The sequence below is a fragment of the Oryza brachyantha genome, chromosome 6 (genome assembly GCF_000231095.2).
Source record: "Oryza brachyantha chromosome 6, ObraRS2, whole genome shotgun sequence".
NCBI classification, from domain to species: Eukaryota; Viridiplantae; Streptophyta; class Magnoliopsida; order Poales; family Poaceae; genus Oryza; species Oryza brachyantha.
The window spans coordinates 21,624,250-21,648,833 of record NC_023168.2 but is presented as its reverse complement, the minus strand read 5'-3'; the positions used below and the strand labels follow the sequence as shown (position 1 = coordinate 21,648,833).

Here is a 24,584-nt window from a genome sequence, read left to right as displayed (position 1 = left end):
GGAAGAATCTAAAATTAATTAAATAGACAGAAATGAGCGAGTGAGGCTTCGAATCTAGACTAGCTAGCACATCATCTCGTGGAGTTAGCCACAAGACCCATTGATGTTTCTCATCCAGTTATTTAGACGTGCATTGAAATCTCAAACCAAATTACGCAAGTACTAATACACACAAGTACACAACTGGGGTTGTGATTCTACTCCTATCCAGTATCCATGCGTGTCCATGAACACAATCAATTTGACAAGAGAGGACAGCTGAATGCTAAATTACAAGCTGCCATGCATTTCAAAAATATCTTTCTCCTCTTATCCTAAACACGGAGGAGTGGGGAAGGAATGGCCCCACTGTACATGTCTGTCAGTATGTGTATGTGTATGTGTAGTAGTACGATGTATGGATGACGTTGCTGACTCATCGGAAATGGCAGCTCCATCACCGTTTCTTGGATTTCATTACACCTGCACAAGTGTAGGTGAAGCTCCCAAATTGCCAGCCAACCGTCGCCATTAAACAAAATCAACATCCACAACTCGTAAGGAAGGAAGGAGATGATCGTTAATTCATTCGTCAGATTTTGCAAATCACGCTTCCAAATCAGAGCATAATCTGAGGACTAGAGAAAATACAAAGCATTAGCCGTATTATATATATAAGCAGTTGGCAGTGGCCAAAGCCAAGATCACCGCTTCAGCAATCACCCAGCTTGTCGTTGTAGCACCCGTTTCTTCGCCAAGGAAAGATTTCAACTTTCCACTCCATCCCGTTCGATCCATGGCGACCTTGGCGCGACTCTCCTACCCCGTCGTCCTCGCCACGCACGTTCTCGGACTACTCCTTTCCATCCGCTCGCGTGCTCTTCTTCTTCTTCTTCTTCTTTTTTCATCTGCTAATGCGGGCTATGTTTTGATTCGCACAGGCTGCGGCATGGCGCAATAAACCCTCCTCCGTTCGCGGCGGCGGCGGCGGCGATGCCGACGGCGGCCAAGAGGATGCTCGGATCCGTCAGGTCAGTCGCGGTGCTCCATCTTGTTTCTCGCGCATGCATTTCTAGTTCCAGGTGACAAAAGGAATGAAATGGTGACAATCCCATCAAGCCTTCTTCTCCAGATGCGGCGGCGCCAAGGCGTTGCATGCGGAGGCGACGGCGGAGTCGCCGGTGCCGCCGCGGTCGGTGCCGGTGCGCGTCGCCTACGAGCTGCAGCAGGCCGGATACCGCTATCTCGACGTCAGGTGCACAAATCACCATCTCTTTCTCTATCTTTTAACCAAAAAGAACAGTTTTTTTACTGAACATGTACTAATTATTCAGACTCTGCAATTAAACTGGATAAATAGCATTGGTAGAGTGTCACATATTGAGTACAAAGATTTGTCTTTCAAGAAAATTTCTGCAGCTTAATTAATCGTGTGCTCGATCGATCGGATTTGCTGCTTGTAGAACCGAGGGTGAGTTTGCTGGTGGGCATCCAGTTGGAGCTGTAAACATCCCATACATGCACAAAACCGGCTCAGGTAAACCATCCCAGCACATTGTTTTACTCACTGGTTGCTTTGTCTTGTCTGAGCTGTTACAACTAATTTACACTCTGATTGAGAAGTTGTCATAATCAACGCGGGATGTTGGCATTGATTCCATCGATTTCGATGTGAATGTTCCCAAGTCATGCCTTTCCACGAGCATGTGCTTTTCCAGCTTTCCATTCACGTGCCAATCGAACATGGCAGATGATATTATGCTATAGGTTATATCACGTCAACGAGAAGTCCTGAGATGCTAGTGCTGGGATGGCTAGAAGGAGCTAGTCATTCAATGGAATTAAGAAAGGAGGAGCCACGTATTTCTAACCCTTTATTTAATCCGGGCGAAAGATGAGAAGTTCAGAAATCAAACCCAGAGTGCAATGTTCACCGGCGAACATTTTTGCCAACTGCGCTAGAAGCGCATCTCTCCAGAGATGCTAGTAAGGTTATGGGTGGCCCTCAAACTCGCCTTTAGCTATCTGGTCACATTGAAAAATGTTGTGTGGCTACAGAATTCTAGAGAGATCAGGATGCATGCATGCATCCTTTTATTCTGATGCAAGTTGAGCATAAAACTATTCTTCTGCATGCATGAATGCATTTCGCTGTCAACATGTAGTCCTACAAAACACCAAACTGGACAGAAAACCAGCGTTTCGCAGTTGCAAAGGGGCAAGTGGTATTGCTTTGAGTTGAGACCATGAGCTAGTTGCGTTTCTGATTTGGATCTCCTACAGCTGGTCCCTGGAACAGATAGGACAGAAGCATATCATTTTTTTTTCATTCTCAGGTTACCAGCTAGATCAAATCCATTTAAGAAGTTATCTCATCAGGATGCTGCTTTACACTAGTGATACCTTACTGTGCATCAATTTGTCTGTTTGAGTGAATGGAACCCTTTCTGAATGCTGCCATATTGAATTCATATTCATATATATACTCTAATTAATTGCTGGTTCGCATCTAAACATTATTTGTTTACCATTACTAGGACTGACAAAAAACACACATTTTCTTGAGAAAGTGTCAGCTACCTTTGGGAAGGAGGATGAGATCATCGTTGTACGTATACCAAATAAACGCTGTGATTACGAAATGATTTATGATATTTACAATCATACTTCTTAACAATTTAGCATACTTTCTGAAAACTTTCACTTGTTAATTCCAGGGATGCCAAAGTGGCAAGAGATCTCTCATGGCAGCATCTGAACTCTGCTCTGCTGTAAGCATGCTCATCTCATCAGCTCTGTATTGCACTTACCAGTTCATAGGCTCCTGTCATTCGAGATGATTGATCTTGTGCAATTTTTCAGGGTTTTACTGCTGTAACAGACATCGCCGGTGGATTTTCTGCCTGGAGGGAGAATGAACTACCGACCAACCAGTAACATTGCTTGAAAGATTTTCTGCATTTCTGAAAAATAATCTGCCAAGGACTTGTACATTATGTGGTCTTCTCGAATATGATACATCACAAGAGTACTGAATAAATGGGTCTTGAAAGGTCGAATGGCGTTAGCTTGGAGACTAGGTTTTTGTGCTTCATTTGGAAATGTCCTTTCATGTTCATAGCCTTCCTTGGCAACATGACAATGGTATCTGTGTGATTACAATACTGTTGCAGAGTGCTAATGGCAAAAGAAGCTTCCAATAAGGTCCAAAATAATACGCTGCAATTTCACTACAATTTTCTGCTTTCCATTGTGCACAGCAATTGAAAAATACAGGATTACTTGGCTTTACATTGGATGGAAAATACAAATTGGGGCCAAATGATCTGCCAGTCAGCTACCACACTGTATAAATAATATACCCTGAATCTATCTAGCAAGAAGTAAAACCACAGAAAACAATGTACAATTTCAGTTATTATAAATTGCTCAATGTCCCTTCCCGAAAGTAAAGAAGCCTCCTTTCTCCTTCTCCTTATGGGGATGGTTAGGATCAACGCCATGCTGCCAGTATGTTTGGTACACCATCAGGTCATCACGCAAGAATTTGAACATTTGGGATTCAAAGACATGGGAAAAAGAGGCCGGAGATGCCTACCTCCTCAGCAATTTCATCAAGCTTTTGCAAAATTTGTACGAAGTCTGGTCTGTTGACAGGATTTTGTTGCCAGCAACTCTCAAGCAGCAGGGCAAGCTTAGGATCTGTGCCCTTCGGGATAACTGGTCTTAGACCCTGCCATTTCAACCATTTGTTTATTTAATTATCACAAAGCTGTTCAACATTAGGATAAAAATACATATAGCCTGATTATATAGTATTTAATTAGAGTGAAACGCAAATCATAAGATAACTAGTTCTATGAAGAAAGGAACGAACAAAGCAAAGATGTACGCTTGATGATCTTGCAGCTGGATTTGAGATGTCAAATAATAGCAAGTAAAGCAACAATTTCAGCTTCTCTTTACCTCTTGAACAACACCAATGGCTGCTTGGAGTGGTGTTAGAAACTCGTAAGGAATCTAGAAAAATATGTGAAAAACATAAGTAAATTGGCAGCAGACAATTTTATTCCAAGAGAAAAGCACTAGCCAATGAACCAATAATACCTTCCCTGTAAGCAGCTCCCACAAAACAACTCCAAAACTAAAGACATCAGCCTTGGAATCGTACGGCTTGTGCTCAATGACCTACATGAAAAATGTTGCAGACATCTGAAATGAATGTGAAAAACATGTATCCCAATCTGCTGCTTAGCTCTTCAATTTCTTTTGAGAAAATTGTGTGATGATTGGGAAAAAATCTACCACTAAATTCGATAAACTATCATCATTAGAGAAGAAAAGGGAAATACTTGCGATCTCCTCTATGCAAAAATGGAATTTCTGTTGAATATATATAATTTAGAAAGATTACCTCAGGAGCCATCCAACGATATGTGCCAGTTTCGGCAGTCATGATCCCTGATTCAGCTTTTACACGTGCAACACCAAAATCAGCAACCTTGATAAGCTGAAAAAGATTCATCCATGTCAGTTTAAACATATATGGGTAAAAATACAGATGCAAAAACAAGAGATGACAAAGGAAAATAGGGCCGGATATATCATAGATGCCAAAGTAAACATGGCAAAGGGTATGAAAAATCTTGCCTCGTGCTCATCCATAAGAAGGTTTGCTGTCTTCAAGTCTCGATGAATAATTTTGTTTTGGTGTAAATAGTTCATCCCTTTTGATATATCAACTGCAGCTTTAAGTAGACTGGGAAGTTTGAACGAACCTTTACGCTTATGAAGGTAGTCATAAACACTTCCATTTTTCATAAACTCTGGTTAAATACGTAAATTCCAATATGTAAGGGGAAAGCATCAAATAGGGAAAAACTGTGTAATTAGAAGGAAATGGCATCTGCCAATTTATTTTACCTGTGACAATACATAAGGTTGTTGGCTTGGTGCATGCCCCAAGAAATCGAACAATGTTCTTATGACGGATCTTCCTAGCATTTAGCAATTCCATCAGCAATATGGTTATATAGACATTTTACTTGCAAGGGGAAAGACTGGTAAATAATTTTCTATGCAGAGGCCAGGGGTGGATTCAGTTTGGCTCTATCATCTTGATGTAATTGGCTAAGTTCAATAAAGTTTTTATTATCTATAAAAAATAATTTACAATACAATTTCAGTCAGATTATAATAGACTGCTGAATCACTTAAAGGGTTGTATATCTGTAATTTTGTTGAACTCTTAGCTTGGGCTGTATGCGATGATTAAGTTTGTGTAAGTTTTAATATGATTCAGACACAGCTCCTGCAGAATATGATTCATTTGATGTGTGTTCACAAATATGAGGATTCACTTGTACATTCAATGAACAACTAGAAGAAACTACAAAAGACATCTCTCTACACTGTAAATAGTGATGGCTTAATAACTGTATGAGCTTGCTAAGCCTTTGTAGATTGCAGGTTTATTTACTTTCCCCTTTTCTTTAAGGTTTTGAGAGTCCCAGATTTTTCTTTTCTTACTAACCTCATGATGAATACTTCATCGTTAAATTCCTTCTGCATGTTCTCATTAAGACGATCTGACTTGAGCACCTTAATTGCAACATCTTCACAAAAATATGTACCACGATAGCTGCAACCTCAAGGGAGGAAGAATGACTCTGAGACAATGTCTAACAGACTGAAGATTCCTTGCAAGGCAATAGCACTAGCAGAATACTCACAGATCACCATATGTTCCAGATGCCACTTTCTCATGAAAAGTCAATACGCTGAAGTTAATTTCCCATTCATCACTGTCATCTTTAGGTATCTGAACATGGTTGGCTTGCGAGTTAACCAAACACTGCTTGCCTTCTAATTCAGGAGGCCAACAAGAAGATTTTGAAGGCATCTGCAGAAGAGTTTCAAAAATGAAAACCATAAGCAAATGTTGTAGTAAGTATGGCAGAGAAATAGAAGTACAAAAATATTAATAAATGAGCTGAATTGTCAGCAGATCGTTAATTTAATAAACATTTTCTAGGCCTGCTTTGCAGAGTAAAAGAATAACTCAGGAGTGGTTACAGGGGAAACTTTGATACGCTGGTGGTGTTGGTCTCCTGGACGCTTTGGAAGGAGATGAACTCAAGAGTGTTCAGCCAAGTCAGCTGTTCAATAGGGAGGCTCTTTCGGGGTATCAAAGAGGAGATAGAAGTCTGGAAGATGGTGGAATTCTGGCTCCTGAGTATATTGGCTAAAGCCTAAAGGACGCTTTGGGCAGAATCAAGGAGGGTTTTTCCAGATGATCTGTCTTCGGCCATCCCGGCAAAAAGAGGAGTAAAAGAAGAAAGTGGGTTACTAACCAAGTAAGCATCAACATTTTACTATGATGTAAACCATATCTTCTTGATATGGACCAAATCATACTATTCCACTAAATTATGAACTCCCGTTTCCTTATGTGCCTTCAAGAGCTTGTGACCTAAACTACTGACCTTTAAGATGGTGCAGTTACTATGTATAATGGGCAGGAAACGTATTGACTTATTTTGTTTAATTTTTGGCACAAATTTTCTGGTTGACTTACAACACTATATATACCTAGGTTCTTCTGATACATTTCTGGTAACAGAGAGAATAAAGTTCTAATTTGGTTACATTTTATTGAGAAAATAAATAGGAATATCAACGGAACTTTACCTGCGACTCAAAACTGTGAATTTCCTTCTCCAGTGCTTCTTCGAGAAGTTGGGTTTCCTGTATAATCAAAAGAATAGTTATCCTCCTTTCTGATAAGTGTTTTCTTATGCAGCAAAGAGAACAGATCCTTTCAACAAAACTTCCTCAAAGTTTTTGGCAGATCTTCACAAAATAATTGCTTGTGTAGCTAAAAGGAAACGATAAAGATTTCACGTTTTATCAGCGCAAAATTTCCAGAAATCATTTTCTTATTTCTAATATTTCTGTGCAATCCAATAATATGCAAGTAGGTGCCTATAAATTTTCACTGATAACAATTAACCGTAGTCAAATAACATTCTTTTCACTGAGTTTTCTTGAATACTTCGTGAACAGGTAAACAACTCTAAATGGCATTTAAGCAAAAGCTTTGGGATTACAATGCATAGATAAGGTCTACTGGTTCAAAAGTGGTTTGGGATATGTTTTGAGACAATCCTATATTGTTGACATTGTGTTGTAAAGATTGAACTAAAAATTGAGTTGGTAAAATGTCATAGAACATAAACAGTTATAAAAGTATGAATGTATGTTTAGATCATGAACATTTAGATATTCTTACATGTGGGAAGCAAGAAAAACACCTATATTGTTAAGAGTTGTTAACCAAAAGTTTCCCGAGTAGAGAAATGGAGCAAAGAATACCTTGTGATCCCATCCGGCTACAATGAAAACATCTAAGAAGTAACCATCATTTGTTGAAAGTGCATGTACTTCTTTGATATCAAGGTTGAGCTTGCCTAGAAGTGAAGATAGCTGAAATAATATGTTATCGATAGTATCAGGAAGGTTCTCATAGCATGCGTAACATGGTAAGAAAAAATGTTTCAGAGTAATTAATCTTGCCCGACAAAAGAGTAATTAATCTTTACTCTTCCAGAAGTTGGAGTAAGAAAACTTACTTGAGTAAGGCCCTTTGGTTTGTCATCAGATGCAAAAGTGATCTCATGCATGGGTCTGAGAGAAGAAATTTGCAACCAAGGGAAAAGAAAAAAAAATCATGTTATGCTCATCCCCAGCATTTTATTCACAAGCATAGATAATTGTTGAATTGCACTCAATTATTCCCAACTCTCAAAGTATAAAGACCAAAATATGTGCATGTTACATAAGACAACAACAATGAAATAGATGAAAATAAAAATGGTTATAAATATTATTGTCCCTCTGATTAGTGCTTTATAAGAAATGACCACAACATCAAGGGTAAAGTGAACTACTTATGATGTTTGAACGAGAAATGTATGTCTAACATAGGAAAAAATAAAAGGTGCAAAGAAACAAAGTGCATAGGCAAATGGGTTGTTCCTACCAGGCTACCATAGCATCTCAGGAACTACAAATTATAAGAATGCAAACCTGAGAATAGCTTTTATATCGTGTTGGTCATCCAGGAGGTTCTTGCTGCTTGCTTGACGAACAAGAGCCTTAAGGGTCTCAGTGGAGCCAAATATAGGTTCAGGGTGTTCACTGAGAAATCAAATAATCATACTATATAAAAAAAGAAACTGAATAATAAACACAAAATACAACAACATGATATATAGGCACCACAATCTTGAACTGAAGGACATACGCTGGCGTTCTTGGCATAGGACAGTTATCATCTTCAGTGATGTTTGACTGTGAATCGGCTTCACTTGCATCAACGTCTAGAGGTACCTGAACAGCAAATTTGCTTCAGAAACATACCACAGATATACTGCCGCAAACATGACCAAATCAATTGAAAATTTCAAGTTGTTCTCCCCCCCTTTTTTTTGCAACATGTACCTGAACAATTCTCACTGAGAAGGCAGGCTGATTTTCAGGATGGGTAGCCTTTTCAAGCAGCTTCATGTGCATCAGAACATCTTCTGCCCTCTCAACATTGACATCCATGGCATAACTGCAGCATCAAAATAAAAGAACAAGCAAAGGGATTGATTATAACCAAGGGGGAAAATTTACTGTCAGGAACATTGGGCGAGCCATACCAGAAATTAGAGCATCGAAATTTTAATTTTGACATGTGTGTATTTGATCAAAGATAAAAGTTTGAGACGAAATCGAACATTGAAACGCAGAGATGAAGGAGATGAAGGGCGAGCTGAGCTTGGATAGGAACCTGGCGTTGAAGCGGTGGAAGTGCGTCCAGAGCTTGTCGGCGAAGTCCGGCTCGACGGCCTTGGGCGCGCCGGCGTCCCTGAGCCGCTGCAGCACGTCGTGGTACACCCCCAGTCTCATGTGCTCTCTCGCTAGCTTCCGTGGCCCCGATGCCGGCGCCGGCGCCGGATAGACCCGACCACCGTCCATCGGATCAACCTGCGCGCGACACACGAAATGCGCACAAAAGCTGCAGACGCTGCAAGGTTTGTGCTTTGCGGCGTCCGGCCGTTTTATCAAACACCAAAAGCTGCGACCTTTGGTGTCAAATACCAATGCAATTTTTGACTCCTATAAAACTGATTCATTTTTATATGAAATTTCTTAAATTTTTGGATGCTGTGCTATCATGATCGTGCTGTTTCTCGCCAGAATTCGACGGATATCCGTTCCTAAAGGAGCGTTTACTAATGTCATAAAAAAAGAGAAATTCAACTTTTTGCCACTTTTGCGAGCGGTCAAAACAGATTTGTCACTCGCTGTTTATAACATGTAGACCGTAATAGTAGCAAAAAGTTAAAAGCCTTAACAAAAAATATATATATTTTATAATAAAAAAATGAATGTGACAAACAAGGACCAAATTGTCTACCAATATAAAAAGAAATAAATGTGACAAACAAGGACCAAATTGTCCACCAATGATGAGTTTGACATTCGGGTTTGTGTACGGTTTAATCGGCAAATCAAGGCTGACTTCGATTGTCACATAAACTCTTGTTTGTTCCATCACTGTCAGGCATCTGCCCATAAATTCAACTTTTACTCGGTTCTTTCTTGTTCTTTTCTTCATTTTTTTTCGTGCAATTGAAGCATCGATTATCTTTGTTGGATTTGCATGTCGCCATGTTTTGCCTCGTCGTTTATCGGATAAGAAGAAAACCAAGTCAGCATTTTAACCCCTTCTATAATCTGATCAAGCATGGACGCTGACGCTGAGATAGCCACAGTTTCTGAACCAATGTGCTCACCTGATTTGCTGGCTTTGCACCGTACTGTCGATGACTCTCTTAGTCTAAAATCTCGACTACGGTTTGCGCTAGGTTAAACCTTCCGTAATTTATAGAAAATCCTTTTTTTGCCGGGATTTCTAGAAAATCTCATGTTTTATAGTTTTTTTTTTGGCTGGGTCGCCTGAATTGCAGACGACCAAATTCATTAAGATTATGGGGGAGAGCTACAAAGTTAAAATTACATCGACAAGAGGGCTGTCGAGGTGAGCAGAAAAAACGGCCTAAAGTCCGGTTAGGGTACAGAATCGCAGCATGCGAACTACTCGCTATTTATTTTGAACACCTCTGCTGCTTTCCAAATGGCCACCTCTTCTTTGATCTTCTGGAACAACTGCACTGCCGTTGCTTGTTTTTGGTTGAAAATCCGATCATTTCTCTCCTTCCAAATCATCCAACAGCATAGCTGCACAAGGCAGTTAAAATTCTTCCTGTAGCTGGTTCGACAAATGGATCTCACCTTGGTCCACCATTCCCCCAGCTCTCCCCCGGCTTCATCTGGCAACAGAAAAACCAGCCCGATCCATTGCCTCAAGAGCCTCCAAATTCTTGAGGTGTAGTCACAGGCAACGAACAAATGAGCACAATCCTAGGCTGCCACTCCACATAGTGCACAGGCTGGCTGATGTGGCCAACCGCGCTTAATCAGATTGTCCGCTGTTAGGCAACGCTGTCGATCCGCTAGCCACATGAAGAATTTCACTTTGGATGGTGCCCTTGACTTCCAGCTTAGTTTGCCACATAGAGATTTTGTCTTGGCGATGAAGAACAGCCCATACATTTCAGCCACCGTAAAAATCCCTTTTGATGAGTTCTTCCATCATGTTTTATGGTTAAAGTTGCAGTAGACCACAATTGTTATGGCTTGCGACACATGATCTCGGATATTATGCTCTTAAGGTTTAACAGAACCCCAACCCCTTTGTGCATGTTAAGTATACATTTGCTTAAAGTTTTTATCATATAGATTGTTTATGTAATTTTAATTATTTGTTTCTTAATAAAGGCAGTTGATTTAACTTTTGTGTGTTTTGAATAATATTAGTTTAGGTATGCTAAATTTATATGATATTTAAATAAGGTACGATTTTATGAAGCGCTTTGTCCATAAAACATCTGGTTACATGACATAAGTCATTATATATATATATGTATATATATTATCTAACTTTGATAACCAAGACATCGATAATTTTTAAATTTATTCCATACGTTTCATATTACAAGATGTTTTGATTTTATCTAGATTTATCTTTGAATCAACATATATGCTGTATATACATGTCCAGATTTATTATGATTAATACAAATCAAAGGAGGACCACAAACTCTTATAATGTCTAAGGGCATGTTCAATGATTATGGCATCTATATCAAGCCACACCAGCAGAAAAAACTCCTCATACAAAAAACAGTCTTTCCAACAAACTTTTCGTCATTATAGACTAATTAATTTCTTGTTTGCATTCCATTTGGTCGCTGCCTCTAATTAGAGTCAGCACACGTATAAAAGAACTTCTCTGGTTGTCTCCTCACATTTCATGCGCTAGGAGTCGATGTTTTGCTGACTCTATGCAAAACAATTTATTTTCTCTCTCCTATCGTCTCCCTTTCACGTCAACGAGTATGAAGTGATAGAAATGACAATAAGAACCATTTGTACATGCCCTAAGAGATATAAACGGCAATAAGAGCCATTTGTACATGCCCGAGATAGTACTCTTCAACTAAATCAATCATTTAATCATCCAGACATGACACCACAATCAATGGTCCCTAAACCCAAACCTCAACTCAGCTTCGCGGCCCAGTTAAGGGGTGTGAACTGTAATTTAGAGCCCAATTCAAGCTTCAGATCAGGTCCAATGGGCCTCCTGCGGCCCAACTAAGCCCGCATGCTGCATTTTTCATTTCCTCACGCGGGGAGGAGTTGCCACTCCGCCGCCGGGGCGACGGCGAGGCCTCCACTTCTCCTTCCATCTTCCTCCCCTCGCCGCCGGTGGGCACAGCGGGGAGGTGGCGAGGGCAAGCTGAAGCGCCGGCCCCGCACTGTTCGCCCCAGAAAACGCGCGGTGGAATACTTTCCCTTGGAGTTCGAAACCAAGGAGGGGAAGGGGAGGCGCCGCCCATGGCCAACTTCTCCAGCCACATCAAGGAGCTCCGGGAGCTCATCGCGGCGTCCTCCACCACCACCTCCACCTCCGCGCCCGCGTCCGTCCACTTCGAGGTCAAGCTCCGCGAGGTCCTCCCCAACCTCCTCCGCGACTACGTCGTCCCGTCATCCCCCACCGGTTAGAGTCTGCTCTCCCCTCTTCCCCCTCGCCTTGGTGGCCGGCGGTCGAGCTGAGTTGTGTGATCGCGCTTGTGCGAGGTGCAGCGGACGGGAGGGAGGCCACCGCAGTGCTCAAGCTGCTCTCCTACACGGCCGGGAAATTCCCGGGGGTCTTCTTCCACGGACGCGCCACCGATGTCATCCGCGTCATTGGCCGTGTCCTCCCCTTCTTTGCGGAGCCCAACTTCCAGTACTGCATTTTATCCCCCCAAACCCTAGTCCATTCTTCAGGCTCATCGGGGTTAACTGTTGATTATGGATGCCATTGTAGCGGCAAGTTGACATGTGTTGCGAGGTTAACTATGGAGCTGAGTTCTGGACATATTAATCTCAATTTTTGGGTTAGCGTAGTGGTGCTGCTTATTGTTCTCTGAAACTCGCTTGCACTTGCTATTGCTTATTGTTCACTGATGCTCGTTTGCACTGTGCAACATGGGGTGAATTTAGACCGCAAAATAACATTTAGTTTCACTTAGCTATTGGCAGGAAAAAAAAAGTTGCTTATTCAATCAGGCGAAAGGATTATTGTGCAAATCTAGTAATGGGGAACTTATCATTACGGAATAACAATGATTGGATTTTAATGTAGATTGTTAATTCTTGTAACTTTTGCTAGTAACTATTCAATAGAATATTGGTAGACTGGTTGCCAAGCAGGCGTCACAATGCACCTCACTTGCTGCATGTGCTACCCTTTTTTTACATGCACACATTATGTCTCTGTTGTTGCAGGTCAAGGCATGAGATTATATTTGATACGGTTTGGTCTCTTCTCTCACTTCTTCGCACAGGTGACCGAGAAGCCTACCGGCAGTTCTTCTTGGATGCCATGGTTGCAGTACAAGGTCTGTGTTTTCCTCTTATTTAGGCATGAGGTTGTGCCATGTACGATAGTAGGACTCCAGTTTCTTCCTTTATGATGTAAGGATTTAACTTGAGCTTGTCATCAACCATCAGATGTGCTATATGTGGTGGCATCAATGCATGAGGAGAGGGCAAATGGCGTGCTTAATGAAAGATATTTAGTTAAATGCCTCTGTGGATCCTTCTCAGATATCTTGGATTCACCTGGCATTTTTAGTGATCTCCCAGACAGCTGCCAGCCTAAGAATGGAACCGGAGTATTGATTGATCTGACTGGTGAGACCAGGTGGCGACCATTTTCCACTATGCTGATTAAGCTTGTCAACAATTGTCTTGCAGATGGGACCCTGTATGTTGAGGGACTTGTTAACATGCCATTTGTTTCTGCTGCTTGTTCTATTATCTGCTACGGAGATGAATCCCTACACAAGGTTGCTGTCTAAATGTTTTATACTGGGGCCTTTATGTGTTTTTGATTGTAAATCTTTGACACACTGATAATCAATCTGGTGCAACAGGTTTGTTTTGATTTTGCACGGATTGTTGCAACGGTGATCAATGTTGAGATCCTTCCTGTGGAAAACATTATTCGTTCGATTACGTGCATCTTGAGCCAAGATGTTAGTGAGCTTTCTGGTATCAGGTGTGCTGTTTACTTCTCATTGCGGATATTGCTACTACATTCTCTAATAATGCAAAAGAGCAGACAACATCCACATTACAGCAATAATGTTTCTCAGATTTGTTTTACTATGCAAAAGAAATTTATGGAAAAATAGTTTTGCAGTGTGTTACTAGGGGCGTCCAAGAGTAGATCCTTCTGGTTAGCTAGATTTGTTTGCTTTTCTTGTTGACCCCAATAGTGAGCATTGTCTCTCTTTCACCATCAGTGATTTCAGGATCCCCTAGCTTGGCAAAGAAATTAAGTTTGTCCTAGATAAAATTTCCCTGTGGCCTTTTAGATCAATTTGTCCACTGGATCTTGGTTTTTTAGTTTTGCCCGTCTGCTGGAATGACATTTATGTTTTGTGATGCCTCTTGGTCTGTTTTGATTTTTTCAGCGCAAAATTTTGAGTACATTTTTAAATTATGTTACTCTAGCAAAAAGGAGCTATCTATTATGAAGGTATGTTCAAGATGAGCTCAATAATATTTTTCATGTCGCCGATTATATACATTTAGATATATTAGTGGTCAAAGTTTTTACATGGTTGTCTGGTCGATGTCCCCAAGGCGACCTGTATTTGGAGTTGTGAAATGTTTCTTAACATGGGATGAGAAGAAGAACATGAAAGCATCTTTGGCTGCATAAAAAAACAATCATATTGGTCTTGGTCTATATATCTTGCTTCTTTTATATTTATTTGAAACTCTTAACTATACCTGTAACAATTGAAAAGTAACATCGAGTACTGCAATTGACAGCAATATACAGAAACCTAGAAGAAGTTAGAAATATGGCGCAAACCTGTAACTCTGTGGACTGAATTTGACTTATGTTTCTGGGTGGGAATATATGTATTATGCTTCATTTATAGTAGACTATTACTGAGGACTTTCTTTCTGTGAAGTCATAGTATACTGATCGAACTAATAACAGTAGTAGTTAAATTGTTCAACTATAGATGTCCTGATCAACTGTTTTGAATCGCATTAAGGGACCCCAAATCCTCAAGATAGTACTGTCTCCAGCAAAGAATATGAAATAGTGTCCATCGATGTAGGGTTCATTCCAATGCAAAATAAGTGTGTTATCCCCTCTGTACCCCCTGATAAATATCTACCTTAGTTTTGTAGCCTATGCATGCATGCATTTAATATAGCCCTTAAAGATAATACTCCTTTTTTTGTTTGATGTTGGTTAGTTCAAAACTAACCAGTGTCATACATTTAGTAATTAATAATTAAGGGCAACCTACTCATTTTCAATGCCTACTTTGTCTATGCGCAAGATGATATATGCCCAATAATTTTGGACAGAGGGCCTCCATCTGCCTAATGTTAATAAACTCTAAATATTTTATAATGTATTTTCCTCTGTTTTGGATTGGAGTGCACATGAACATTGTCTAATATCATTATTTTATCTCCTTTCTGCAGAGACGCAGGTTATGACTTTTCAATGGGTGCCTGTCTTCATGCACTACATTCTTCATGCCAGAGCTATATTGTTGAAACTACGGCTTCTGACATTGTCAATGTTTTCCTAAGAGCAGTGCAGACCAGCAGAAGCTCAGAGCTTCAGGTAACAATTTGATTTTCCCAGGTTCTATGCATATTCTCATCTGCTAACTGCTACTCCTTTTCAGGTTGCAATGTGCAATGCATACAAGAGAATAGTTGAACTCTGCTCCCCACGAGTATGGAAACCAGAAATCCTTTTAAGGCTGCTTTGCTTGCCAAAGCCTTGCCCTAAATTGGTAGAATGCATTCGACTGGTCGTTGACAAATCTGGCCAGAGTGTTTTATCTGCAGATGGCAGTGATGATGGAAGCAGCCTATCAGCAAAAACTGAAGGATTTGATTTGCCAAAAGTTGGACGGAAAAGAATAGCCCTGGATGAGGAAAACAGTTTACCCAAACGTTTGAAGATGAAAGATACAAGATTTTCTGCTGATTCATTTATGGTCGATGACTTTCCTCTTGGCGTTCGGCAGGAGCTAGAAAATAATCATGGTTGTGATTTTCGTGTGCCACTATATTCACTCATTAATTGCCTGTCACCTGACAATCATATGGCTTATCCATTGGAGCCAGCGATTGCTATTCAAGTGCTTAGTCTGTTGTGCCTTTCGTTATGTGTTTATCCAAAGACAAATCTGTTTAGTAGAATTTGTAAGCAAGTCCTTTCCTGGATTCCTTGGATCTGCAAGCAGGTAGGAGGAAGTCACAAGAAACCCTTTTGGACTGACATCATTTTTTTACTTACGCACTCTATGCATTTTTTAATGGTGCAGGCAACCAAGATACACTCATTTTCCTTTGATGTGTCACTTTATTTCGAAGCTGTTCAGACTGTAATACTTCTCCAATGTGAGCTTCCCCCTGTGCATTTTGCATGTCTTCAGTTCAGCAGCATTTTGCATTTTGTATGTGCCATTTTGCAAGTTGGGACTTCCTTTCAATATGTTTGAAGTTTGGGTTGTTTTGTTGGTTTATTTAGGAAGAAGCATGTTGTCACTTTTTTGAAGTGCATTATGTCGTTATACATCTTAGGTTATTTTGTTGATTTATTTATGGCGAGCTGTAATAGCTGTGCAATTAATATTATCCAACAAATAAATAATTATGCAATTCTTTGTACCCCTTTTTGAAGTTTGGTAATCCTGTTTTCTGCTCTGTATGGATTCATTTGGGTAGCTTCAACTTAGGCTTATTATGCCCTACACCAACTTGGTTTTATGGATTATTGACCATTAAAGGGAGCTTAGTCTTCTTCTAAAAGTAATCTTGCATCTGCAATAATCCACACTGCCCTGAATTAAGAGTCCACAATATTCAAGGGGATTTAGGGCTTTAGGCCTACAGAGGCTATAATCATAAATTAGTTAACTAATTTGTTCTAGCGTAAGCTTATAAGCCAGGACAAACATCCATTAGTGCATATCTCGTTAGCTCCACTTTTGTTGTTTATTTTTTGTCTGATTGTCTATGCAGCATTTCTTCCTGGACACATTAAATTGTTTGAAGATGAACCTCCATTGATTTTAAATATCATAACTTGAGTTTATTAGCCAGGACAAACATTCATTAGTGCATCTCACTTTACCTCCACTTTTGTTCTTTATTTTTTGTTTGATTGTCTATGCAGCATTTCTTCCAGGACACATTAAATTGTTTGAAGATGAACCTTCGTTGATTGGTAATGGTTGTACAGATTTTGAATATCCAAGATATGCTGATTTTATTAACTTGCTGAAACTGGTGTGGGATGATGGTTATGCTGCCTCTCCAACGTATTCGGATAAGTTAAAATGCCTTGCAGTACAGATTATTGCTAAAATTGGCAGCAGGCTGAATGCTGAGTGTGATCTTGAAGTCCTCGAATTGGCTATCCAAAGTGAAACTACAGAACTTCAAAATGAGGCTCTTATGTCGTTACCCATTGTTGTATTGTACTCTGGTCCTAAGATGCTTGGAGCTATGTTCAGGAAGCTTGAGTAAGTAAATTATCTTCTTCCATAATTTCAAATTGTGCATGCTATATGATTGCTGAATATTGCAGCAGGCACTGCTCTGGTTGATAAACAGAAGATTAATTTAATTTGACCATACCATCTTATTATTTAGCTATTTGCTTGTCTAGATGTGCAACTCTTGACAGCCTTGAGTTACCTTTTTTTATAGGACAATTGGTACTTTAGGACTCAAGAAACTGTGGAAAAGTATTGCCATTTCACTTGGTTTTCTTTCTTGCTTAAATGGAACCACTGATTGCACTGACAACGTGGGTAATCGTTGCAAACTTTTCCTGTCCAAGCACTGTGAACTGCCAACCTTGACATCGAATCTCTTAGGAGGTTTCTGGTGCCCTCAGTGTGATGTCAGAACTAACCTCATTGAAGAGCAAATTCCTGTTGTGGACATTGCACTTTTGGAAGATAAAAATATTGACTTCAGAATTAACATGTTCAAGGCCCACTCTCTTTTCTTCAAGTTCCTTTATGGAGAGACTTCTGAGGAGTGTATAGTTTCTGTAGTTGAAGTTTTGCCTCGAATATTGAAACATTCTAGCAGGGAGGTTCTGCTTGATACGGAATTTCAGTGGGTACAGTGTGTTGATTTTCTCCTACTACATGAAATGAAAGCTGTCAGAGATGCATTCTCTAGCATAGTGTCCTGCTTCTTGGAAACAACTGTGATGGATATTTTGTTTTCTGATGGAATGGGGATGAGTGAAGGGACAAACGGAATTAAATTTATGGACAAAATAAAGAGTGCTTTCACTGAAGTTGAAGATCCCCAGATTCTACTTACTCTTTTGGAATCAACTGCAGCAATTATGAAAGCTAGTGATATTCATGGGGAGGTTTTTTTCTGCTCATTTGTATTGCTTATTGGACAGCTTGGTAATCACGATTATGTTGTAAGGATTACTGCATTGAGACTAGTTCACAGATGCTGCACATACTGTTTCAAAGGAGGACTAGAACTCTTCCTTTCAAAGTATTTCCATGTTAGAGATAATCTATATGATTATCTGTCATCTATACTTTTGACACATCCCGTAGTGATTAGTGAATTTGCTGAATCTGTTCTTGGGATTAAGACTGAAGAGCTGATCAGGAGAATGGTTCCATCAATTATACCAAAACTTATTGTGTCTCACCCCAACAATGACCAAGCAGTTGTTACTCTGCATGAACTGGCAAATCATCTAAACAATGAGCTAGTTCCATTGATTGTTAATTCACTGCCTAAAGTGCTCTCCTTCGCTCTATTCTATGAAGATGGACATCATCTGTCATCTGTTCTAGAATTTTATCACAACGAAACAGGAACTGATAACAAAGAGATATTTTCAGCTGCTTTACCGACACTGCTTGACGAAATCATATGTTTTCCTGGGGAATCTGACCAGATTGAGACAGATAAAAGGTAAATCTTCTTTTCAATGTATACAGACTTCTCTGGATAGTTAATTTAGGTAATTAGTTGTGAATTTTATCTTCTCCACAGAAAAGGTGTACTTTTGATGAGTTATAATGATATTTAATTGCAGGATGGCAAAGATTATACCAACTATTCAGAATATTGCAAAAATTTTAACAGGCAATGATAACCTTCCTGAGTTTTTGAAGAATGATTTTGTTCGGCTTCTCAACAGTATTGACAAGAAGATGCTTCATTCTGATGATATGAAGCTTCAGAAGCAAGCTCTCCAGCGTATAAGGAAACTAGTTGAGATGATGGGGCCCTATTTAAGTACACATGCACCAAAGATTATGGTTCTGTTGATTTTTGCCATTGATAAGGAAACTCTTCAAATGGATGGCCTAGATGTACTGCACTTTTTCATCAAGCGATTGGCTGAGGTATCATGTACCAGTATAAAGTATGTTATGTCCCAAGTTGTAGCTGCATTCATTCCCTCTTTAGAAAGGTGCAGAGAATGCCCTTTGGTGCATCTGGGCAAAATCGTTGAAATCCTGGAAGAACTTGTAGTTAAAAACAGTATCTTGCTTAAACAACATATACGCGAATTGCCATTGTTACCTAGCTTACCATCTTTGTCAGAAGTAAACAAAGTAATACAACAAGCCAGAGGATTGATGACTCTGCAAGATAATCTAAAGGATGCTGTCAATGGTCTTAACCATGAGAGCTTAAATGTAAGGTACATGGTAGCATGTGAGTTAAATAAACTATTCAATGATAGAAGGGATGACGTAACTTCTCTCATTATTGGTGAAGATATTGCTGATTTGGATATAATAAGCTCTTTAATAATGGCTTTACTCAAAGGATGTGCAGAGGAATCAAGGACAGTTGTTGGCCAGAGATTGAAACTAGTTTGTGCAGATTGTCTTGGTGCACTTGGAGCTGTTGATCCTGCTAAGTTTAAGGTAATGTCATGTGAGCGCTTTAAGATTGAATGTTCAGATGATGATCTTATATTTGAGTTGATCCACAAGCATCTTGCAAGGGCATTCAGAGCTGCTTCTGACACCACGGTACAAGATTCTGCTGCATTGGCTATTCAAGAGCTACTAAAATTGGCAGGCTGTCAATCTTTACCTAATGAAGGTAACAGGAAGGAATCAAGTAGTTGTGAGATGAGCAAAAGGGGTCAGAGGTTGTGGGGGCGTTTTTCTAGTTATGTTAAGGAAATTATTGCACCTTGCTTGACTTCAAGATTTCATCTTCCTAGTGTGAATGATGCTACTTTAGCTGGTCCAATATACCGCCCAACAATGTCTTTCAGGAGGTGGATATATTATTGGATTAGGAAGTTGACTTCCCATGCAACTGGGTCACGTAGTGGTATATTTGGTGCATGCCGTGGAATTGTTCGGCATGACATGCCAACCGCAATATATCTCCTACCGTACTTGGTATTAAATGTTGTTTGCTATGGAACACCTGAGGCTCGTCAAAGCATTACTGAGGAAATCTTGTCTGTCCTCAACGCCGCTGCTTCAGAAAGTAGTGGAGCTATTGTTCATGGTATTACTGGAGGACAGAGTGAGGTCTGTATCCAAGCTGTCTTCACTTTACTTGATAATCTTGGGCAATGGGTTGATGACCTCAAACAGGAAATCGCTTTATTCCAATCTAATCAAGCAATGGCTGGAAGGCATGGAGGTAAAGTGAAAGATGGAAGGTACTCTATGTATGACCAAGATCAATTGCTGGTGCAGTGCAGCAATGTTGCTGAGCTGTTGGCTGCTATTCCTAAAGTCACTCTAGCTAAGGCATCGTTTAGATGCCAAGCTCATGCCCGCGCTCTAATGTACTTTGAATCTCATGTCCGTGAAAAGTCTGGCTCCTCAAATCCAGCCGCAGACTGTAGTGGTACCTTTTCAGATGATGACATCTCTTTTCTGATGGAAATATATGGAGGATTGGATGAGCCTGATGGCCTCTTAGGTTTAGCTAATCTGAGGAAATCATCAAACCTACAAGATCAACTAATCATCAATGAGAAAGCTGGGAATTGGGCTGAAGTACTAACATTATGTGAACAGTCTTTGCAAATGGAACCTGATTCTGTCCATAGACATTGTGATGTTCTCAATTGTTTGCTAAACATGTCTCATCTTCAAGCCATGATTGCACATGTGGATGGTTTGGTGTATAGAATACCTCAATCTAAGAAAATTTGGTGCATGCAAGGGGTACAAGCAGCATGGAGATTAGGGAGATGGGATCTCATGGATGAATATCTAGCCGAGACAGGCAAAGGTTTGGTGTGCAGAAGTTCTGAGAACAACGCTTCTTTTGACATGGGCCTTGCCAAGATATTCAAAGCAATGATGAAAAAAGATCAGTTTATGGTTGCTGAAAAAATTGCCCAGTCCAAGCAAGCATTGCTTGTACCTTTGGCTGCAGCTGGCATGGACTCGTACATGCGTGCATATCCTTACATAGTTAAGCTCCATATGCTGCGTGAATTAGAAGACTTCAACTCCCTTCTGGGAGATGAGTCATTTCTTGATAAGTCGTTTAGTGCAGATGATCCTAAGTTTCTGAAGTTAACAAAGGATTGGGAAAACCGTTTGAGATGTACACAACCATCTCTGTGGGCCAGGGAGCCATTGCTTGCTTTCCGTAGGATGGTTTATAATCTAAGTCATATGAATGCTCAAGCTGGGAACTGCTGGCTACAATATGCAAGGCTCTGCCGCTTAGCTGGTCACTACGAGACAGCCCACCGTGCAATACTGGAAGCAGACACTTCAGGTGCTTCTAATGCTCACATGGAGAAGGCAAAGTACCTCTGGAATATACGGAAGTCTGATAGTGCTATAGCTGAACTTCAGCAAACACTTCTAAACATGCCTGCGAACGTTCTGGGAGATGCTGTCCTTTCATCCCTCTCTAGCCTTTCTCTTGCTTTGCCAAATGCACCCCTCTCTGTGACACAAGGACCAAAAGAGAACCCAGATATATCCAAAACCCTCCTCCTCTACACTAGATGGATCCACTATACTGGGCAAAAGCAGAGCAATGATATCAAATCTCTATATTCTAGGGTAACAGATTTGCGGCCCAAGTGGGAAAAGGGTTTCTTCTGCATAGCTAAGTTCTACGATGATTTGCTTGTTGATGCTAGGAGACGCCAAGAAGGTAAGAAAATTGCATCTGGAGTTGGACCTGTCCCGCCTAGCTCTACTGGCTCTTTAAGTACAGCAACTGAAGAGAAGCCTTGGTGGGATATACTTCCAGTAGTCTTAATACAATATGCAAGAGGACTTCACAGAGGACATAAGAATCTTTTCCAAGCACTACCACGACTGCTTACTCTTTGGTTTGAATTTGGAAGCATATATATCCGGGATGGATCTTCCTCCAACAAACCCATGAAAGAAGTTCATATAAAGGTAAGTTCTTTACCACATATTTTCCATTTCTTTGATCCATTTAGGAGATCTAATCTTCTTCTTGTAGTTGTTAGGCATTATGCGCGGTTGTTTGAAAGATCTACCAACATATCAGTGGCTAACTGTGCTGTCTCAGTTGATCTCCCGCATCTGTCATCAAAATATTGAAGTTGTCAAAATAGTCAAATGCATCATCACATCTATTATACGGGAGTACCCTCAGCAGGCTCTGTGGATGATGGCTGCAGTGTCAAAGTCAACAGTTGCTGCAAGACGAGATGCTGGTGCTGAAATATTACAATCAGCAAAGAAGGGCTGTCGGCGTGGTAGTGACAGCATTGCTTTGTTCACACAGTTCCCTTCTCTGATAGATCATCTGATTAAGCTGTGCTTTCATCTGGGGCAGCCTAAGGCAAGGACAATAAATATCTCAACAGAGTTCAGTTCCTTGAAAAGAATGATGCCATTGGGAATTATCTTACCCATCCAGCAGGCTCTAACTGTGACTCTACCATCATATGATACAAATATGACAGATCAATCAGCTTTTCATCCTTTTTCAGTTTCTGAGCATCCCACTATAGCCGGAATAGCTGATGATGCAGAGATCCTTTCCTCCCTTCAGAAACCAAAGAAGGTATATCTAATATTACATTGTTTGAGGAGCAGCGACTGTCTATTTTACTATATTTTCTGTTCAAAAGTAATCCTATATTTTGTTGAGCGTGACCATTGGAATGTGGGTTCAAATCAATGGTTGTATTCATTGTTGCAGTTATCAAGGGTCTAGGCCACTTGTTAGCACACATTTGTTTGTTAGCATAACAGGTGGTCTGTTTCCATTGTTTCAAAATGGCAACGATTACCTTTGACACATACTTGACAAGCATGATTATTTTGAACATCAGGTTGTGTTCATTGGAAGTGATGGAATCGCTCGACCATTTCTATGCAAACCAAAGGATGATCTTAGGAAAGATTCTCGCATGATGGAGTTCAATGCAATGATCAACCGTCTTCTCTCCAAAGTTCCCGAGAGCCGCAGGAGAAAGCTTTATATTAGAACCTTTGCAGTGGTTCCGCTTACAGAAGATTGTGGAATGGTAGAGTGGGTTCCCAATACTCGTGGTCTTCGGCAAATTCTTCAGGATATCTACATAACTTGTGGAAAATTTGATAGGATGAAAACAAACCCACAAATCAAGAAGACATATGATCAATGGCAGGATAAAATGCCTGCCGAAATGCTGAAGACTAAAATCCTACCAATGTTCCCTCCAGTTTTCAACAAATGGTTCTTGACTACATTTTCTGAACCGGCCGCATGGTTCCGTGCCAGGGCAGCATTTGCGCATACAACCGCAGTTTGGTCAATGGTTGGGCATATTGTTGGGCTTGGTGATAGGCATGGTGAAAACATCCTTCTCGATTCAACAACTGGAGACTGTGTTCATGTGGATTTCAGTTGCTTGTTTGACAAGGGTTTGCTGCTTGAGAAGCCTGAGGTGGTGCCATTCAGGCTTACACAAGTAAGCATTGAAACCTTGTTTTTGTAGTGTCCTGTCAGAAGTTTATAGAACAGATATTTACATGTGGCTGTGGTGAAGTATTAACATGATCGTGTTAAATCTGTAACTGCAGAACATGGTTGATGGTTTGGGCATCACTGGATACGAGGGCGTGTTTGTGAAGGTCTGTGAAATTACTCTGTCAGTTCTGAGAACTCACAAGGAGGCACTCATGACAGTTCTTGAGACCTTTATCCATGATCCGCTAGTGGAGTGGACCAAATCTCATAAATCCAGTGGGGTGGAAGTCCATAACCCACATGCACAGGTACTGATCTGTATCATAGCACTCTGTATGTTTAGCATCTCTAAACCAATCCACAGGCATAATTCTGATCTACCTCTGGTTTCCAATTATTTAGAGGGCCATTAGTAACATAACAGAGAGGCTCAAGGGAGTTGTGGTAGGCGTCAACGCTGCTCCCTCTCTTCCACTTTCTGTGGAAGGCCAAGCACGCCGCCTGATTGCGGAAGCAGTCTCCCACAGCAACCTCGGCAAGATGTACATTTGGTGGATGGCTTGGTTCTAACAGGTCTCTCCTTCCATCCCCTGCTTATTATATGTTCTTTTATTTTTGTTTGACCTGGAAGAGGTAGGCAGGAGGAACCAGAGGGCAGCTAGCTACTGGCATTTTGTAGCCAGCCCGCTAGCTGTCATATTCCTGTGACTTCCTATCAATGCATGTCACTGAACATACTCTTGGCCTCTTGGGCCGTCCACAGTATTAATATTATCATTGCTATTATTAAGATCATATTATATGTTAGCAAGAAAACATTTTCAGTGGCATTCTGGGAAACCTGTCACGCTAATATTTAAAAGTGATACGTGAGGATATTGGTGGCATGTGGCGTCATACATGTATAATCGCACACTCCATGGCTCCAAACAAACTACATACACTTCACTCAA

The 24,584-nt window shown here is 40.5% G+C and overlaps 3 protein-coding genes across 3 annotated transcripts; 2 read left to right on the top strand and 1 right to left on the bottom strand.

The window, feature by feature from the left end:
• The first annotated feature begins 418 nt into the window (after positions 1-418).
• Positions 419-3,073, top strand: LOC102701180 (thiosulfate sulfurtransferase 16, chloroplastic-like). Its single transcript, XM_040525040.1, has 7 exons — positions 419-819; positions 921-1,010; positions 1,112-1,234; positions 1,443-1,516; positions 2,517-2,587; positions 2,697-2,750; positions 2,842-3,073. The coding sequence occupies exons 1-7, from the start codon at positions 776-778 to the stop codon at positions 2,914-2,916; spliced, it is 531 nt and encodes a 176-aa protein (XP_040380974.1). The 5' UTR covers positions 419-775; the 3' UTR covers positions 2,917-3,073.
• A 79-nt stretch (positions 3,074-3,152) lies between these two features.
• On the bottom strand, positions 3,153-9,051 carry LOC102701456 (serine/threonine-protein kinase STY46). The gene is made up of 16 exons (XM_015838747.2): positions 8,816-9,051; positions 8,482-8,596; positions 8,285-8,370; positions 8,068-8,178; positions 7,611-7,665; positions 7,354-7,464; positions 6,670-6,726; positions 5,712-5,881; positions 5,513-5,620; positions 4,903-4,976; positions 4,630-4,805; positions 4,394-4,489; positions 4,087-4,167; positions 3,946-3,999; positions 3,578-3,712; positions 3,153-3,483 (listed from the first exon to the last, which is right to left on the bottom strand). The coding sequence occupies exons 1-16, from the start codon at positions 9,001-9,003 to the stop codon at positions 3,409-3,411; spliced, it is 1,692 nt and encodes a 563-aa protein (XP_015694233.1). The 5' UTR covers positions 9,004-9,051; the 3' UTR covers positions 3,153-3,408.
• A 2,838-nt stretch (positions 9,052-11,889) lies between these two features.
• On the top strand, positions 11,890-24,511 carry LOC102721939 (serine/threonine-protein kinase ATR). The gene is made up of 15 exons (XM_006657292.3): positions 11,890-12,154; positions 12,241-12,385; positions 12,928-13,040; positions 13,153-13,490; positions 13,578-13,702; positions 15,160-15,304; positions 15,369-15,935; positions 16,017-16,092; positions 16,871-17,219; positions 17,407-18,657; positions 18,782-22,103; positions 22,171-22,740; positions 23,012-23,632; positions 23,745-23,939; positions 24,034-24,511. Exons 1-15 carry the CDS (start codon positions 11,992-11,994, stop codon positions 24,199-24,201), a joined length of 8,148 nt encoding a protein of 2,715 aa, XP_006657355.1. The 5' UTR covers positions 11,890-11,991; the 3' UTR covers positions 24,202-24,511.
• The last annotated feature ends 73 nt before the right edge of the window (positions 24,512-24,584 follow it).